This window comes from Aspergillus foveolatus, assembly GCF_047715535.1.
Source record: "Aspergillus foveolatus strain CBS 279.81 unplaced genomic scaffold BDW70scaffold_14, whole genome shotgun sequence".
Classification (NCBI taxonomy): domain Eukaryota; kingdom Fungi; phylum Ascomycota; class Eurotiomycetes; order Eurotiales; family Aspergillaceae; genus Aspergillus; species Aspergillus foveolatus.
In genome coordinates this window covers 513,059-530,472 of record NW_027396078.1, presented here as the reverse complement: position 1 = coordinate 530,472, position 17,414 = coordinate 513,059, and the positions used below count along the sequence as shown (strand labels likewise).

Sequence of the window (17,414 nt, the reverse complement as noted above, 5' to 3'; positions counted from 1 at the left end):
TAAGACCATGCTTCGATTGGGATCATCAAAGAGCTTGCGAAGCCAGAACTCTCCAACCTGCACGCCTATTTTCTCTGCCAGAGAACTGATGTCAAACTCAGCAATGCTACTGCCGTATTACGGGCCCTGATCTACATGCTGGTCACCTAGCAGCCGCACTTGATTTCCTGCTTGCGACAAAGATATGATACCGAAGGTCGAAGGCGGTTTGAAAGCTCAAATGTCTTTTACTTTTTCGAAGATATAGTCGGGCATCTACAGCAGTCCCCGGTTTTACCTCATCGACGCCCTTGACGAGTGTAAAGCAGACTTGGAAAACTTGCTCATGCTGATTGCTAGGACAATGTCCAAGTCATCGAGGGTCCAATGGATTGTCTCCAGTCGCAATATGGGCTATATAAAGCAGCTCCTCGACCACCAACTGTGACATAGCCGCCATCGCCCAGGTTTGGGCCTAAGTTCGTCAGCAACACGTACGCCTCACCGTGCTCATCCGGGCCAGCAATCCACGCCTGAAACTGCACGGCCTGGTTGCTGCCCATCCCAGGATTGCACGGCTGCATCGGGTACATGGCGCAGAAGTCTGCGGCAGCAATAGACGAGGGCGACGTGATGAGCCATCTGTCCAGATGCTCATCAGCGTAATCCGCTGTTTGTCTGTGACTCCTGTAATGTTGGCAGGGTTGCCAACAAACAGGTTGTCCAGGTTGGCCCGCAATGTAACAGGTTTATCGTTTTGAGCGTCGACAACCTGCAAGTTGACAAATTTCCGGTAGTCCTCTACCGTTCGCTGAACGTGCTGCATATTTACAAAAACGTCGCTGCCATAGGCGTTGATATCAGTGTCCACGCGGATACTGTCCGCATTGGAGTTCCAGATCCCCCAGTACGGCTGACTCCGGCAAACATCTGACGAGACATCAAGCTGGATCTTCCGGCCACTTCTCTCAAATCGCGCGGTGGTACGCAATCGCTGAAGCTCTCAGGTTCCCGGGCATGCGTATATCCTGGACATTCGAACCCGGCGTCACATATCATGTCCACGCCCCAGGATGCCCAGAGAGCTATCAGCTCGTCGTGGTACAGCTGCGTGTCCGGGTTCTCGTAGTCGAAATAGCAGTTATTATTCTTGTCGACATGGTCGATGAACGCCAGCCCCAATGAGACGTTGGTACTGTGGATGAGTTTTCCCTAGCTTCGCACGGCGTGCCTGACTGGCTGTACAAATCCATATGGGGCCCTTTGCCGTGGAGATACCTACTCAGAGCGGGTATATCGAAGAGGCTCGCGTTGTACGTGATACGCCCAAACTCGTCTGTTAAAGAGCTGTACCACCCGCCATCCAGGCTGCACAAGTCATACCCTGCGCCCCGTATGGCGGGATCAGTGAGCACGGTGCACTGCGAAATAATGAACTCCTGGTTTATCACCCTACCCAGCTCTTCCTTTGGGTAGCTGGGCGTTGTGTATGGCGTTGGCTGGATGCCCCAGGAGTTCCAGCCACGAGCGGAACGGAGGAAGCCGTTGGGTGACTTGGAGGTTTGGAGGACCGTTAGGGGCCCGCCGGTGGTGTTTGGAGCATGGGGCCAGCAAGCTTCATCGGTTAGTTGGGCGGCGGCAGCGCCAATTCCAATGCTGGTAGCGAGAAACAGGATGAGCAGCAGAGTGATTATCTTTTGCTGGCTTGGAAGAGGTACTGGGCTGTGTTCTGAATGGCCATCTCTCCAGGGTTCGAATGGATGCCTATATACTGGGCAGCGCGTCGTTGTCGACATGTCCACTTGACACTCCTTTCGCTAGATATTGCACCGAGCTTCAGGTCCTGACTATCCAGTCCGGAGAAAAAAAGGCTGAATGGATTCAGCCGATCTAAGCCCATAGATAGGCGGACATTAAGGTTTTCAAGGCCCATTGCCAACTTGGGGATGAAACGAGGAATCCGGGGTGTTGATGGGTCGATAAGCCGCGGAGAATCAAGCCTGTGATTGGTCGCATTCCGTTAATGCGAATTTGCTGAAATTTTGCAAAAATACGAGACAGCATGTATCTGAGACTTCCAGCTCCACCCACAGCGGGAAGCGGTGTGGGTGGAGCTGGAAGTCACAAATAAGTTACGGAGCCCTAAGACTCTTCCCCGCCGGGCCAAGTCCCTTGACATCTAGCATTATCAAGACGCCTAGCAAGCCTCAGATCGACTTTGGTTCTTTTTGACGACTGTCAGCCTGAACTAGAGTCTTGCCAAGTGTATATCATCAGAACAGCATTAGCCAACTGCAGGATAAGCCATGGTTAACCATCAGTGAGCATGCTTTCTGGCGCAGATGCCGCTTTGGCTGCAACCAGCTGTACTTTAGGCGAGCCCTACCAACTTGGCTGGAACTCCTTGCGGGGCTACAACGTCTTGCGAATCAATAGCCCAGAGCTCCGCTGTGGCTGTGGCGGGCGGCTAAATCGCAGGGGATCGGTGGAAAAATTCTGATGCTCGACGTAGCTGTACAGGAACTTTACAAGGCATTCTGATACCCAAATCCATGCCAACAGGTCATTTCTCTCCGTTGGAATGTGCAAGGCCCGTGTCACAGCTGCTGGTCTTGAATTGTGCTTGGCTTAGTTAGTCTATTGGGGTAGTAAGAACAGTAATATCTAGACGGAGAAGACGGAGACGGCGGATCCGATCAGTGCCTCTTTTCAAGTTTTAATGTGATATAGGATGTGATCTAAGTAGCTGGATAGACCTGAAGTGCAGGTTCTGTTAGTACTGACAAGGACGCTTTCAAGTTGCTAGAGTGCGGTCGAGTAAATGAGTGGCCTCACTATAATCAACATCCACTGTTAAGAAATAGAATAACCAGAACAAAGTTGGCAAAATTACACTCTGCTGGTTTGGTCGCAAAAGCTAATAAAGATGTGGCTCAGTAGCTACGGTATTGCTACGTGAATGATCGAGTTCCGCATCTTCTCTCCCTCGATCTGGATTTGTTGTCATAAGCTCTAGGCGTGTGGGTTCAGACGTTAAAGACATCGCATTGCACAATTTCTCAACCTTTTCTCACACGCTAATCAAGGGTTATGGTCGTCATGGTAGCCAAAGTTCTATAATTAATGGGTTGATTATGGTAAACACCCAGTATTGGGGGCAGACTTCTCTCCTGGAAGCAGCATTATTGAGACCAGTGTCATGAGTGCTGGATAAGACATGCTTCTTCACTATTGGTTCAACTGTTCAATCTGGTTGGTGAAGAGAGCGAGATTTCTGTGTACGATAATGGAGGATAAGTATAGCAAGGGCCGAAGAGGCCTATGAATCGAGGCGTCAAAGCGGACTCAGGGCTGATTCGACCTTCGATACACAATGTATTAGCATTTACGTACTAGCATACACATCCGGGCTACACTGCTGAAGTTGAGGGAGGTTCCGACGTCAGAAATTCTGATCTGCCATGTTAATTACTAATTGTTAGGCAAGCTGTGAATCACCGCTGATTTGCAAGAAGCTTAAGCAGGCTATTGACAGACCGCGAGTTCATCCAGGGTTCTTGAATCGAGCTGAGTACAGGTCCATTCTCATGCATCCTCTCAGCGTATGGTCTTAAGTCTCAAAATAACCTCAACCTAGTCGGGTATTCACTTAGAGCTCTGTAAATGCTTTATGCAGTTCCGATCATTTGTACGAATACTCTACCACTAAGACACGGTATCCATTTCCTCCATGTCGGTTTGTGTATGTCTTCTTTCCTGCCCCTTACCGGCTTCCTTTCTTGGCATGAATCTGGAGTAGAGTAGAGATCGCCCAAAGCTTTCTTCCAATTTTTTACTTCTGTTACTGTCCTCTTCGTCTTTTCTTTTCTTCCATCCTTGCTGTTGGACGCTCTTAGCGATCAGTACTTTTCGCCAGATCCCCAGGCGAAGAACCCAACAAATTTTGCGAGCTCATCTTCCATGTCTTCCTCTCCCTCCTCTCCTTGTCTCTTCGTTTCTTCTTCTCTTCCTCTTATTTCCTCTTTCTCCGGCTGGAACGAACCCAGCTGAGTGAGCTGCGACAGCGACTGGCTGCTTGGTTCAGATTGCCGGCTCAGCTGGTAATTGCATATTTGCTGACATTTGAGTTAGTATATCCATTTAATTTAGGCATGTATCTATTTTTTAATCAGGAATAAGCGGAAGGGGACGTAGCTTTGATTGAGTAGTCCGATAGCAATTTGATAAGCTAGTTTTAGAGGTTCTCCACACGGAGAGGGGAGCGAGAACAATGATTCCAGACATTTTCGCTGAAACCGTCTGTTAAGAACTCATTAATTTAGTCAGCTAAGGATGAGTTCAGTGAGCGAGCGTAGAGGGGAGAAAGAAAAGGGCATTATTAATCTTTACTAGTGAGATTATTTCACTTAGGGCTAGGAACTGCGGATGGAAAGCGGAGTTGACTCTGGCTCCGGCTTGGCAACGAGCATTATTATTCAGTTCATGGTAGTTACTATTGAGGCACGGCAATAACTTATTATCAGGTGCATAGCAAATAGATGCATCGCATCAATTCAAAATCTATATACATGGTCGACAGCTAACTGTGGGGTATACGTAGCGACGGTATGCGATCAGTGGTTCAAGATTAAGAGTAGATAATCAAAGACAATCACTCGCTCAAAAGCATAACAGGACGGGAATAGAAGTTGAAAATCAAAACAGCCTCCATCCAGGGAGATCACATTCACTCGCTCGAGACATCGGCAGGCTCCTCATCCTGCGAGTTGGCCAAGGCGCTCTCCAACGCGCTGGTGATGTCGATGTGGAAGAATGGCAGGTTAACGCCCTGCACCACAGCCATTTTACGCCGATTCTGGTACGCCTTGCTGTCCTTCAGATCGCGCTGCAGCTTGTCGTCCTCGCCAATACTAGAGTTGGACGACTCCTCAATGCCGTGCGTCTCGCGCTCTGCGGTGTGTGAAGCGTGCTTGATTCCGCTTTCGAGGTCGTGGCCGTGAGAGCTAGCCTGGCGGGTGTTCTCGTTGGCGATGATCTCCGCGTGAGCAGCAGCCGATGACTGGCCTTCGATCTCGGTAACGCTGAAGATTGGCTTCCAGCGGTGGAAGCCGTCGTCGGATTGGGGAGTTGGGTAGCCGAATCCCGCAGCAGCAAGGGCACGCTTGGTCCAGCGATTCTTAACGTGCGCAAAGTGCCATTGGACAGTGTGAGGAGATGCATAAATGTCGAGCTGGTTGCGAACGTCAATCAGATTCTGGACCGAAGTGACATCGACGTTGTTAACAGAAGAGAAATCGAGGATGACCGCTCGGAGAGTCGGAAGGTGAGAGCGATCTTCTTCCTGTTTGCCCTTTCGGGGCCCTGGGTTGTTCCACGGGCGGTCACCGGGGTTGCTGTACGTGAAGGGATTGGTTCGGCGGGTTTTCTGGAAGATAGTCTCGACAAGATAATCGGTGTAGTGGTTGGCATTCGGGTAGTTGAAGCCTTCGGAAAAGCGGTAAATAAAGATACCGGGGTATGGCTGCTCGATCTCAATCTCTGGGTTAGACCCGTCGGCGTGGTTGAGGGGAAGGAAGATGGAACGCGTGCGGTCGGCATCGCCGAGGGCAGGCTTGGACTCTTCCAAAACGTGGTCGCCAACGACGGAATGGATAGTGACACGGCCGAGGAACTCACCGCGGGCCTTAGCCACGCGGAACAAGAGTACTGCCACGGATATGCACACGGTGCAGTAGACACCAATCTCAATCGAGGTGAAAACAGTGACGATGACACCAACAAAGAAGATCACACAGTCCAATGGTGAAACGCGGTAGAACTGGTAGACAACATTGGGAGGGGTGATCAAGTCACCGACTGCGTGGATGATGACACCAGCCAGGGAAGCCTTGGGGATGTACCAGAAAAGAGCCGGCAGAGCGTAGATGGCGAGGAGGACAACAACGGCAGTGATGACACCGGCCAGCGGGGTCCGAACACCTGCCTTGGATTTGATTGCAGTTCGCGAAAAGGATCCGGTAGCTGGGTAGCCACCAAGGAATGGGCCGAGCAGGTTGGTCACGCCAATCGCCACCAGTTCCTGGGACGGGTCAATGGTGTAATTGTTGACACGTCCAAAAGACTTGGAGATGGCAATGTGTTCAATCAGGAGAACGATCACGGCGGCGGGCAGTTCACCGGCAAATGTCTTGATAATTTCAGCATTGACAGTGGGGACGGCAGCATGCTTGAAACCTCGGGGCACATTTCCAAGAACTTTGAACGCCGGGTTGTCTCTCCGGTGGAGGTTGGTGGCGGCGCTGATCATGGTGTAGAATAAGATGACAAACACAGTGCGAAGAGTAGAGATGAAGAACCACATCTTGGCGCGATGGGGCTGTTTTTTGGCGGCCGTGTTGCAAGCAAAGCGGATGATATACAGCATGGCGCAAGCGGTGACGCCCATGGCAGCATCGAGGGTGGAAGATGGAAGGGCCTTAAGCGTTTGGATGATAGTCATGTAGGTGGCGCCTCGGGTGTTGACTTTGTCAGTCTCGCCAAGCATGGTAGAAACCTGGCCGGAACAGATGTTGATCGCTGAGCCAGTCATGAAAGCTGTGATAGCTGGAAGAGGGATGAAGTCGACGATAAATCCAAGACGGGCTAGACCCATGAAGGTGACAATTCCACCGCAGATGACAGCTAAACAAGATGCAATAACGTGCGGCTCGACATCGGGCAAAGTCTTTGCGGCGTCCGTAACAATGTTTCCGACCAAAGTAGACATGACAGCAACAGGCTAAGCGAGTTAGTTACGACATATCAAAAAAGTAGAATGTTGTACGTACACCAATGGTGATATCTTTGGAGGTTGCAAAAAACCAGTAGATCAGCACTCCCATAAAGGACGAGTACAGACCGTACTCTACGGGCAGCTGAGCGAGCTGAGCGTATGCCATACCCTGGGGAACAACGACGGCGCCAACCGTGATACCGGCGACCAAGTCTCCAATGAGCCACGTCGTGTTGTACCGGGTGATCCAGGACAGGAACGGGAACAGCCTGTAAAAGTAGAGGCAGAATTCCTTCCACGATGGGGTGATTTCGGCGAACCATTCGGCCGCGGTGGGCTCGGGCTCGACGTAGGAATAGGTGTCAAAGGTGCCGACAGAGAAGGTCGACTCGCCGCGGGTGACGGCATCGGGCTGCGGCTTCTCCGGCAGCTTCAGGCGTAGAACCTTAGCCAGCCCGTGGCCGACCTTTGTGGGTATTTCGCCAGGCATGGTGCGTTGGTGAATTCGAAAAACTGAAAATATGCAGGGGGGTGACGGCAGGTATATAAAAAGGGCGTTCCGCTAGACCACCGGGGTCTTGACGACAAAATGCAGACAGATGGTGAATCGCGATAAGACAGCTGAGTCGGATAATTCAGTTGATTTAAGCGAACTGGCTAGCCATGTCTGACGGTCTAAAGGATGGGGAGGGCACAGCTTTTTAAATGAACCAAGACGGACCAAGAATGTCGTGATTGAGAGCTGTGAGTGCGAATTCAGATCCCCCACGGATCTCGTAAAGCCAAGTACAAGAGCAAATATAGCGCCAGCCAGGAGGAGAGGGTATTGGATGGATGGCTGGCAGGGCACCGGGATGGAGAGGTAAGGCAGAGGGTATTGGCGAGGAAGAAGGTGTTGAGAGGAGAAAGGAGGCCGTGCCAATGTCGGGCTACCAGTCTGATGGGAATGGAAAAAGAAAAACCAGCAGGCGAGAGCTGAGCTTGGAGGAAAGTTTTATGTCTTCTCGCTGATTATTATTATTTAGGCTTTGAGGCGATCTTTCGAGACGGCCGACTGTGGGGGGGCCGCCTGCACTGCACGAGAGCAGTCAGAGGGCCCGCTTCATCGTCACACAGGCCCGCACCACGCAGCAGAAAAAGCAAGCCCGAAGGGGGAGGAGAAGCAGAGCGGCAGAGCCAGAAGCGATCGTCAGCGGTCGGCAAGCGAGCACTCGCACTGGCCGGCGGCGGTTTAAGCTTGTCGAGGCAGCTGGCGTAATGGGGCCCAGTTGGCCAGTTTAAGACGGTTTAGTGGCATTTCGCCGCTCGGGTCTGGATGCTCAGCCAGTCCATGGTCGCGCGGTATCTGGCTCAGGATCTGGCCAGGAACTGCCTCCTGGCTTGTGATATCGATGTCAATGGCCTAGAGGAAGGTAATATCCAATATCATTTCGATGAAAATCAATCAAAGCTGGTCAGATTTGATGGATTTCTGCAGTCCGTTGAGGAAGGAAAAGCAAAAAAGAAGTTGACGGTGTTGAAACAGGCCTGATACTGCCGCTTGCGACCGCTTATCCAGGACAAGCAACCCACCAATCAGCCACTTCTGGGGTGCAGCCAGCCAATGGGAGGGCCAGGAGAACACGCCATCGGCCACAGTGATGGTGAAAGCTCTGGCTCCACGTGTGGGGAAAAAAGATGGAAGAATCAGATCCAAGGCGATAAGATGATGTTGACTAGAGGATAAACAGCTTCCACTGACACGCCAGCACGTATTCGTGGATGATCTCTATTAGAATCGGGATATTAGAGTGAAAGTACAGTAGATTGAAACTACGCTAATCAATACAAGGTACAGCAAGTGTGCATTTAGAGGCTGAGTTTGTTCCACTAGTCCACGCTGTAGGGATGACTAATCTCTTGAGCTTGGCACGCTATTCCCCAGCTGGCATCAATTACGACGGCGACGACGACTTCAACCTCCCCTTGAAACTTTCGGCGTCGCCCACTCTGCTGCACAACGGAAATGCATCGGAGATGGTTGAATGGTAGGCGATAGAAAAGTGGCTTGATACTCGAGATTGAATTTACAAGAGTGCTGCCAAGCTGCGACTGCAGGAATCAGGAACCTTGGCTCTCTCCCCGCCGGTCACATCATCAACAGTAAAATCGCGTCATCAGCGTGGCCTGGCCTGCATCGAGTCCACCAACCCGCATGCCCACAAAACATATCCAAGGAATGGAAAAAGCACGTCAGGAACACCTGGATCACCGTGAGATTTCCAGCTTCTAGAAGAAAAAAAAAGAAGACTATCTTGATGCCTCATGTATGACAAATCTGACAGCTCTCTACATCCATGACCCTGGCTGATCGACCTGGATACGATGGAACTTTTGCATTCCAGTCTCTTCACGATCTGGCCCGGCCATGAGATCAGCTTAACCAGCTGATAAACGCCATCCATCAACCCATGCCCGCGGAGTCCTGTCACACGGTGCATTGCAGCATCCAACCTAACATTTGGACCCCCCACGACGCCGGGTCAAACACCATCTTGGGCTTCTGGAAGGATTCATGCTCGCAATTAACCTCAATGTCGCCATTTTAGCTGCTGATGAGCGATCATCCCGCCCGCCATGGCGACATTCAAGATCCCTTGGGCAAGCTTGACCTCCCGACACGCAGGTCGAGCGTATTGGCAAGCTCAGCCGACGCTTATTCTAATGACATCCTTGGCCTTTGTGATCGCTGATATTATCCTCGTATTCTCAAGCTCAACGTTGTTCAAGATGGCGGCTGACTTCCAGGGTGCAAAGGTGGCTGCTCAGCTGCTGCGTACTTTTGGCCACCCTGGCCATCTAGACTTTTGTCTCGGCGAGCTTTATACCCCCCTCGCCTCACTCGCTCCTCGGACTTTCGAGGGTGATCGTCCCCGTTTTCGATTATACTTCGACCTGCACCGCCCCTGGCTATCCACCATAGTGGGATTTTGGCCGGTCCTGGCTACGCTGGTTTCTTTGCGGGTACCGCTGTCTGGCTACCCAGTTCGCAGTTGACGCTTTCTTTTTCCTTCAAATAACTTCGCCACTTCAGGGCGAAGGAAACTTCAACCTGCCTTTGCTTTTATAGACTTCCTCTATGGATTATTAACTACTCCGTACAGGATAGCCCAATCTTTGAGGAAGTTGAAGCCGAGCCCGTCCAGTTTCCATAGCACGGCGACTCGACCCTTGCATGGGAAGAATCCTTTCTGTCCTACCTAGACCCGAGACTTGCCCCGTGACCGAGGCCAGACGGTTCATGATTCGAGTTCCTGTTCCTGTTCACTGCTGTGACACTGGCACGGTAACGGTGCCATCCACCCCTTGCGGCATGCCGATTACCCTAGACTTGATGTTCTTCGTTTTTCAAGGCCTACATGAAGCGTCCGTCCAGACCGCTCATGCTTGTTCTTTGCATGCTGCAGCATATCACTGCTTGCAGAATCTAGGCACGATCTCACGTGCATACCTACTCCGGGGCTCGTCTCCGCATGACCAGGGAGACATATCACGTTACCCACAACATCTCAACATCGTCGTCTAAAGCCGTCTAGGCCAGGCTCGCTCGTCCCTTGCTTGGATATCAACCATCTCGGTCTAGAACTATGATTCAGCTCGGCGAGTGAAGCGGCAAGAGCTCGAATTTGAATGCTGGTCCCTCCGAGGTCCGCGTTGTATTCTGCAGAGGATGCTTTGAGTGTCGCCCCTATCCAAGTGCCCTGGAATGGCTGCCAGAGAGAGGGCTGTACACACACTTCATGTCCAATCCGTGTCCGCCTATATCTACCCTATCGCAGACCTTCAGTCTTCCAGGTGGGTTAAGACGTACTCTCCTAATCCTTGGAAATAGGGCGTAAAAGACTTCCATGGCAACTTCAGCAGTGAGCGTTTTATTAAGAGAGGACTGACTCCATCCGTGCAGCTAGATTCGACGAACTAGATTGGACAGTGGACTACTTGTCAACACTCGTCACCGGCAAGGACTATTTGACTGCGCCTACTTTCGGACCCTCTCCTCCTTTTACAACCGCAATCCACAAAACGAACAAAATATAAAGAATCTACATTGTGGTCTGAATATGGCCAAGTCCAAATATTGAGTGAGTACTGTAGACACATCTCGTCGCAACAAGCAAGTCCAATCAATGCCTTATTTGTTGTTTGGTTTCCGTCGGAGTATAACTACGAACAAGCAGAATTACGTCTTGTCCCTTTCTTCAGGCTTGTCCCGTTGTGAGTCTCACTTCCTTGGTTTTTACCTATTGGCAAAGACACAGCTTGCTGCGTATTGTCTGGGTCAGTACGTCACTTCTTAACGCGCTTAAAAAGGAACCATAAATATTGTTAAACTGGTCTCGCTATGCGCACCATATCATGCACTCATTTGTACTAATGAACTAAAGCCGTAAGAACTGGCTGTATCAGCCACTTGGCTGATTGTGATAAGTATGCAAATAATAAAGCCGTGTCTCTCATGTGTCATAAAGAATTGAATAAGCTTACATCGTATAAATACACGGCGTGAGCCAGCAATTAGCTTTCAGCTAACCAGCTACCAGCTACTAGCTAGCCCTCTAGAATTCGCACGACGTCCGCTGCAAGCTCAATGAGGTCTGAACTAGTTTGCGTTCGGCTAGATACAACCGAAGAGCAAGCACAAGCTTCCGTCATCCCTATCCCCATTCAAAAACCATCAACCTCCACCCCTCTATGCATATCTTCTTTCAAGATGCGTGCTTAGAGAGATCGGTATGGACCCATGGTCGAGTCGAGTGCTCTTTCGAACAGGGGGATGTCCAGGGTCTTGCTATGCGGTACAGCCATCTTGTGCCGTTGCTTCTTGCGGTGGCCGAATGTGAACTGGTAAGGTCAGTCCAGGCGTTCCTAGCTGAATGTAGCGAGTTCGCGCCTTCTATTACTTCTAGATCCTCAGGCCCTCAGGCTGAGTATTCGGCTTAGGAGGCCTTGATGTCAAAGACTCCAACGCGTGGCCCACGATTGCAGTCATATCAATATCTCCCAGAATCCCACTTACCGAGAATATCGACATCAAGCTCAGATATAAGCCAGGACTAAATCTCAACGACTACGTGCGAGTCAGTAACTAACTCAGCCAGTGGTATAGTGGTAAAGAGCATCTCCGGCATTCTAAGAAGTAAACTTTTCAGCTTCGCTGAGAAAGCCTTGATCAGGGCTGGACTGGACCTTGGTTCTATTCTTCGCCATGGCCAATTGCGTTCGCAAGGACACAGCATCTGCGCTGTTTACAGCCACGTTCTCGCCTTCTGGAATTGTCCGCATCATTCCGTATAGTCTGCGGCACTCGCGGGTGAGACAGCCAGGTCGCCAGGGCGTCCTCCTCTGTACTCGCGTGTCAATGACTCATAAAGCCCTGCGATGACCTCGACAACATGCCTACAACCAGGACCGTATCACCCTGCGACAACCCCCTCCGCAAGAATGGCACACAACTCTCCGGCGTAATCATCAGGTTATTCCTCCTCTCGTTGACTCCCCCAGTGACGGCTTGTCTTTGGGACGATGATAGCCCAGTAAACGAGATAAGTGGACGAAATCAGCGTTTGGCTCCTTACTATCTGTCCGCAAGCTGTCTCGCTGTTATTGCGTTGTCTGCTGTTTGTGCTGATGTGCTTCTGTTGCGATCTGTATGTGAATGGAATCTAATACACAATGGCAGGGAATGCTCCCGAGCAGCTTCCCTAGAGCAAACGAGGAAGAAAGTCAAGCCAGTCAAAAGACCTCGGGATATCAACATCCTAAGTGTCCACGTTGTAGCAATACGATTGGGAAGTACAGACCACCGCCAACCACTTGTTTGAGTTCAAGAGGAGCCGCACGTTGTACAATGATAGCTGATGCCTTGCGACTTGAGATGCGGCTCTGAGCGTTTCCTCAATATCGTGCAGAATGAAAGTGTACTGTCACTCAGAGCATGCCTCGGGCAAACTCTCCCGAAATGATCCTCTGCAACATTAACAGTAACAGTTTGCCTGTTGGCGGGCCTTGTATTTGTCAGTTTCATGCAATTGAGACTCCCCGTGGGCTCCGCGTCCTCAACAATCCGCGGGATACAAATGACGCCGTTTTCCAGCTTCAAACCAGGCACGAATTTCCATAGCGTGTCGATTTCACTGTTTCCTACCGTTCATCCGATTACAATTTCTGGATGTTCAAATGCAGAACAGCGCGGTGGATTGAGCGAATGAGACCTAGGAAGGCATGCAGTAGGCTTGCTCGCCTGGATCATATCCTACCTGTAACAGGGAAAAGCTGCCAAAGGTTTCTGAATCTATCAGGCGTCTTTGATTAAATGGGCGAGTCAAGATCAGCAAAGGAGAAATGAACCCCTTTATGCGTCGACGACGACATTGACTTCGAGCTGCAGGAAGCTAAGCCGGTATAACAAAGATCAGGAGCTTCCTCCCATGCGCCGACAGAAAGCCCTCTACTGCCTGTCGAGTGTCCAAACTCTCAATGACCGTTACTACTTGTCCTCCCGTTCCCTCTCTCACATCCGCCCTAAATGGCTCTCGCAGCATAGCAAATCTCGCCTCAACAAGCTCAGAAACAAAGACCGTTTCGACTCTAGATCTGGCAGAAACTTCTATCCCCGGAGTCTCATCTGCCAAACGCATCCTAGCTCTCCAGCCTCAGTACATGGGCCCTCATGGCCTCATCGCCGCCGATCCGCCATCACAGCAAACAGGCCATGATGAAACTTGAGCGCATTTGTTTATATATCTTCGACGAGCAGGATAACTGCCTGGTCTCAGGAGTCCCAGCAGCGCTCTGTGCGCTCTTAATGGCCTTGGCAGCATGCATGAGCAACGACACGATAATCAGTTGGAAAGACGCTAGTCCAGGCCCCGGTCGATGGGGTCTGTTCGAGGTCAAAGACTTTATACGACATTCCCTCGTTCGTTTGCGCTTAGAAGACCCAAGTATTCATGTGCCCTCTTGAAGGGTGCTGACGATCTATTGGCGAACGTATAGCTTTGAGTCATCCAGTCATTGTCTGCAGGAGATGCGCTGTGGTGCTCTGTCCCAGCTCCTATCCAGAGAACCCGCGTCTAGGAAAGTCGGTGTGCGAATTTGTGCGTCAAGGCTAACACTGCCGAGTCCAATCTCTGCTGGTAGTACTCCAAGAGGCCGTCCTTTGTCATGGACCCGGATTGAGCGCTTCTCGCGCAGGGCTGTAGGGATGTTCACGCCGACTGCTTGGATGAGGCGAAGGTCTGGGAAGGAGGAGTATCTTCAACAGACCCAACGTTCTTCTTGTGAGAGGCCACGCCGAGCAGGAGAATATTACCTTACTTCATCGCCATGAGAACTAGAGCTCAACACAACGTCGTTTCGGTTCAATCATCACCCTCGTTATTAATGGGCAAGCTCCCGCAGTGCTATTCAAGGATCTCAATGCAAAGACCTCGCGAGAGCGATCCCCTGCGTTGGCCCAGAGCACCGCCATGACCCGGCAAAACTGTAGATAATCCCGTCAAAGCTGGGAATGTGGCTATAACGTCTGACAATGTAAAGACCAAGTGGATGTTTCCTGTCAGGAAAGCTGTTGACAGGACTCGCAGATGGAGGGGAAGAGGTGCGTCAAGCGACGAACGCGAAGAATGCTATAGTAAGTACTAAAGGCGACCCGTCGTGTCAGAGATTGGTGGCCCTAAGAAAGAGGCCGTCAATAAATGTTGTCACTATCGTATAGAGGGTGTTCACAGACTACGAAATGGTAGCATACGAGGCTCCACTGGACAAAGATATATATCCTAGCAATCCACCACAACCAGTCAGGTGACCAATTTTAAGCGTACTTATTTTTACTTAATGGGAGCTAATGCAGGGGTACCGAGTATGTGCTTACTGGGACATGGAACAAGGACCCTGTTGCTGACTGCCAGGGTCCTCACTGTACTAAAGGCATATATGTAGTCGGAACTTGCCTCTACATGCAATCAAACACTACGACGCAAACTCATCTAAACGGAAAAGTGGACGTCAGAAGAAAATCATACCCAAGTTCATGCGAGTCTATAATGTCGGTAATGTCGGTAATGTCGGTAATGTCGGTAACCACCTCAAGAACAACTGTCCTCATCTGCAGCCGCAGAGCGCGCGTGCTGGCCGCATCCCTAGATCCCACAACACGAATAGATCCCACCTAGAGAAGGAAAAGGATGGAAATTATGTATAGAAACCAAACGAATCAACCGGTCGATGGAATGCCGAAGGAAAAAAGGTTAAAGGGTGGAAAGACGAAAGAGGAAAGAAAGAGAATCTCCAGTCATCAGCCGAATCTTCGGTGCAAACGCCATCGCAAAGCAAGTCGTCGAAAATCAAAACAGAACAGAGCAATGCCAGGGCTAATCTTCAACATGGTATCATAAGCGAAGTTCATGAGGCCCTGCCACACCCAATCATAACAACACTCCAGATTACTGAGAAGCGCATTGCACCCGCTCAGCGCCAGGAGGAACGTCATCATCATCCTCGTCCATGCTCGCCGCCCCGTGAGCGCGTGCTTGTGAGCGCTCGTTGTTGTCGACCTCGTCCAAATCAAAGTCTTCCACCATAGCGTCCGCGGGAGGCCTGTTCGTCTCCTGTCGGGGAGGCAGAACCTGCTCCAAAAGTTCGAGGTTTCTAAGTTCGTGGTTTTCGGGGAACTTAACGTCGAACTGGATGTAGAGGTTACCGTGATCGTGGTGGCGGTACGACGGCATACCCTGGCCCTTAATAACCTTGATGACACCTATGGTTGCGTTAGCTTTGTACCGCAAGAGTTTCGCGTGGTGTGCGCGAAAAAAAACGTAACTTACCAGGTGTGATAACCTCGCCAGGGGCGATTGTTACAGACAACCACCGGTCGTCAAGGTGCTCAATGTTAATGGTTCCGCCAGCAAGCGCAGTGAGGAGGTCAATTTCGGCATGGTAGAACAGGTCGTCATCCTTGCGCTGGAATCGGGGGTGGGGCTTCTGCTCGATCTCGAAAACAACATCACCAGGCATGACGCCAGGCAGCTGGTCACCTTCACCGCGGAACTCGATCTTGTGGCCGTTCTTGACACCACGATCAACGTGGACGTGGAGGACCTTGCGCTCAACAACAGTCTTCTTACCATGACAGTTGCGGCAGCGGTCCTTGTCACGGATAGTCTCTCCTTCACCATTACAGTCGGGACAGACAGTCTGGAAGCGCTGAATCATGGGACCCATCTGGCGCATCATCGTCTTCATACCAGAACCGTTACAGCCAGCACATGTCTTGACAGCGCCCTCCTTACCACCACGACCGTCGCAAGTGGGACAGATGACGGACTTCTGGAGAGCCAACTTGGATACTTTGCCGCGGTAGATATCTTCCAGGTTGACCTTGTGGACGTGGTGAATAGTGCGAGCCTTCTTGGGGCCCTGATCCCGCATACCACCGCCGAACATGCCGCCGAAACCACCACCGCCGCCGAAGAACTGGGCGAAGAGATCCTCCGCGCCCATTCCACCGGCACCACCACCACCTTCAAGACCCTCCTCACCAAGTTGGTCGTAGATGTTACGCTTCTGAGGATCGGAGAGAACTTCGTACGCCTTGGACATTTCCTTGAACGTCTCAGCGGCCTCTGGGTTGTTGGGGTTCTTGTCTGCACAAAGCACGTTAGGATACCAGTCGCTCCATTTCGCTCTTTCGTCGGTATGGTCACTTACCAGGGTGGTACTTGAGGGCACCCTTCTTGTAAGCGCTTCTCAGTTGGGCCTCGGAGGCCGACGGGTCAACCTACAACAGTCGCCGTTAATATTTCGCTGCAAACGTGCACAAAATGCAGCATCGCTACTTACCCCGAGGATGTCGTAAAACTTCGTATCTTTAACCATTGCGATCTAGGTCTAAGCGGACTCGAAAACAGAGTAGAGAGCTCGCGAGGGGTAGGACGAAGATTCCGAATAAACAAGAACTTTTTTGAGTAAAAGCAGTCCGGGAGGACAAGAAGACGAAGAACTGTAGTCGCCGGACGTGAGAGGAGAAGGAGGATTTAGGAGAACGTGCGGCGGAGGGTTTGAATGTGAAGGGAGAGGTTTGAGAGGCTGAAGGGAGGATTTAAAAGGACCTGAGTGTGGAAACAGAAGGCGGCTTGAAGAAGAATTGGACCGGGGCTGAGTGCGAGAGGACGGGGATGGCAAAGGCTGGTAAGATTTGGTGTAAGTCTGTGTATTAGATACCAAGACCAGGCACCAACGGAACTTTTTCTGAGTGCTTCTTTGCGAGGCTTCGGTATCACTGATACCGGAGATACGACCCAGCAACGGAATTAGCTGGACAAGCGCAACGAGGTTATAGATTGGAAAAGATGAAGAGTAGGGTCTTGAGGTAACTTGAATAGATTTTCACGTCCAGCTTGACCAGCCTGACTTACTGACTGGGTTCGGAATTTCTATCTTTGTACTGAGATTCTCGTCGTTTCGACCGCGCAGGCTGCCCACTGAACTCCTTGCCAAGCAAATTCGATCCTCTTCCATCTTCTTCCATCCGCTTCCTGAGCTTTCTTCCATCAGCCTCTGTAATACAGGTACAATCCTGAATTTCAAACACGCTTTTGCCTTGCATACAAGTGAGTAATTTAGG

The 17,414-nt window shown here is 51.0% G+C and overlaps 4 protein-coding genes across 4 annotated transcripts; 1 reads left to right on the top strand and 3 right to left on the bottom strand.

The window, feature by feature from the left end:
• Nucleotides 1–335: 335 nt before the first annotated feature.
• Nucleotides 336–1,912, bottom strand: BDW70DRAFT_158521 (uncharacterized protein; the record flags this gene model as incomplete). Its single annotated transcript, XM_073740532.1, has 5 exons — nt 336–621; nt 696–973; nt 1,045–1,174; nt 1,258–1,635; nt 1,698–1,912. 5 exons carry the CDS (start codon nt 1,910–1,912, stop codon nt 336–338), a joined length of 1,287 nt encoding a protein of 428 aa, XP_073597724.1.
• A 2,750-nt stretch (nt 1,913–4,662) lies between these two features.
• Nucleotides 4,663–7,413, bottom strand: BDW70DRAFT_24113 (SLC26/SulP family anion transporter). The gene is made up of 2 exons (XM_073743579.1): nt 6,807–7,413; nt 4,663–6,757 (listed from the first exon to the last, which is right to left on the bottom strand). The coding sequence occupies exons 1-2, from the start codon at nt 7,239–7,241 to the stop codon at nt 4,706–4,708; spliced, it is 2,487 nt and encodes an 828-aa protein (XP_073597723.1). The 5' UTR covers nt 7,242–7,413; the 3' UTR covers nt 4,663–4,705.
• Nucleotides 7,414–9,075: 1,662 nt separating this feature from the next.
• Nucleotides 9,076–9,876, top strand: BDW70DRAFT_24081 (uncharacterized protein). The gene has a single exon (XM_073743578.1). The coding sequence runs from the start codon at nt 9,368–9,370 to the stop codon at nt 9,785–9,787; it is 420 nt and encodes a 139-aa protein (XP_073597722.1). The 5' UTR covers nt 9,076–9,367; the 3' UTR covers nt 9,788–9,876.
• A 4,957-nt stretch (nt 9,877–14,833) lies between these two features.
• BDW70DRAFT_133242 (type I HSP40 co-chaperone YDJ1) lies at nt 14,834–17,197 on the bottom strand. The gene is made up of 4 exons (XM_073736292.1): nt 16,631–17,197; nt 16,499–16,568; nt 15,616–16,434; nt 14,834–15,548 (listed from the first exon to the last, which is right to left on the bottom strand). Exons 1-4 carry the CDS (start codon nt 16,664–16,666, stop codon nt 15,235–15,237), a joined length of 1,239 nt encoding a protein of 412 aa, XP_073597721.1. The 5' UTR covers nt 16,667–17,197; the 3' UTR covers nt 14,834–15,234.
• Between the last annotated feature and the right edge of the window lie 217 nt (nt 17,198–17,414).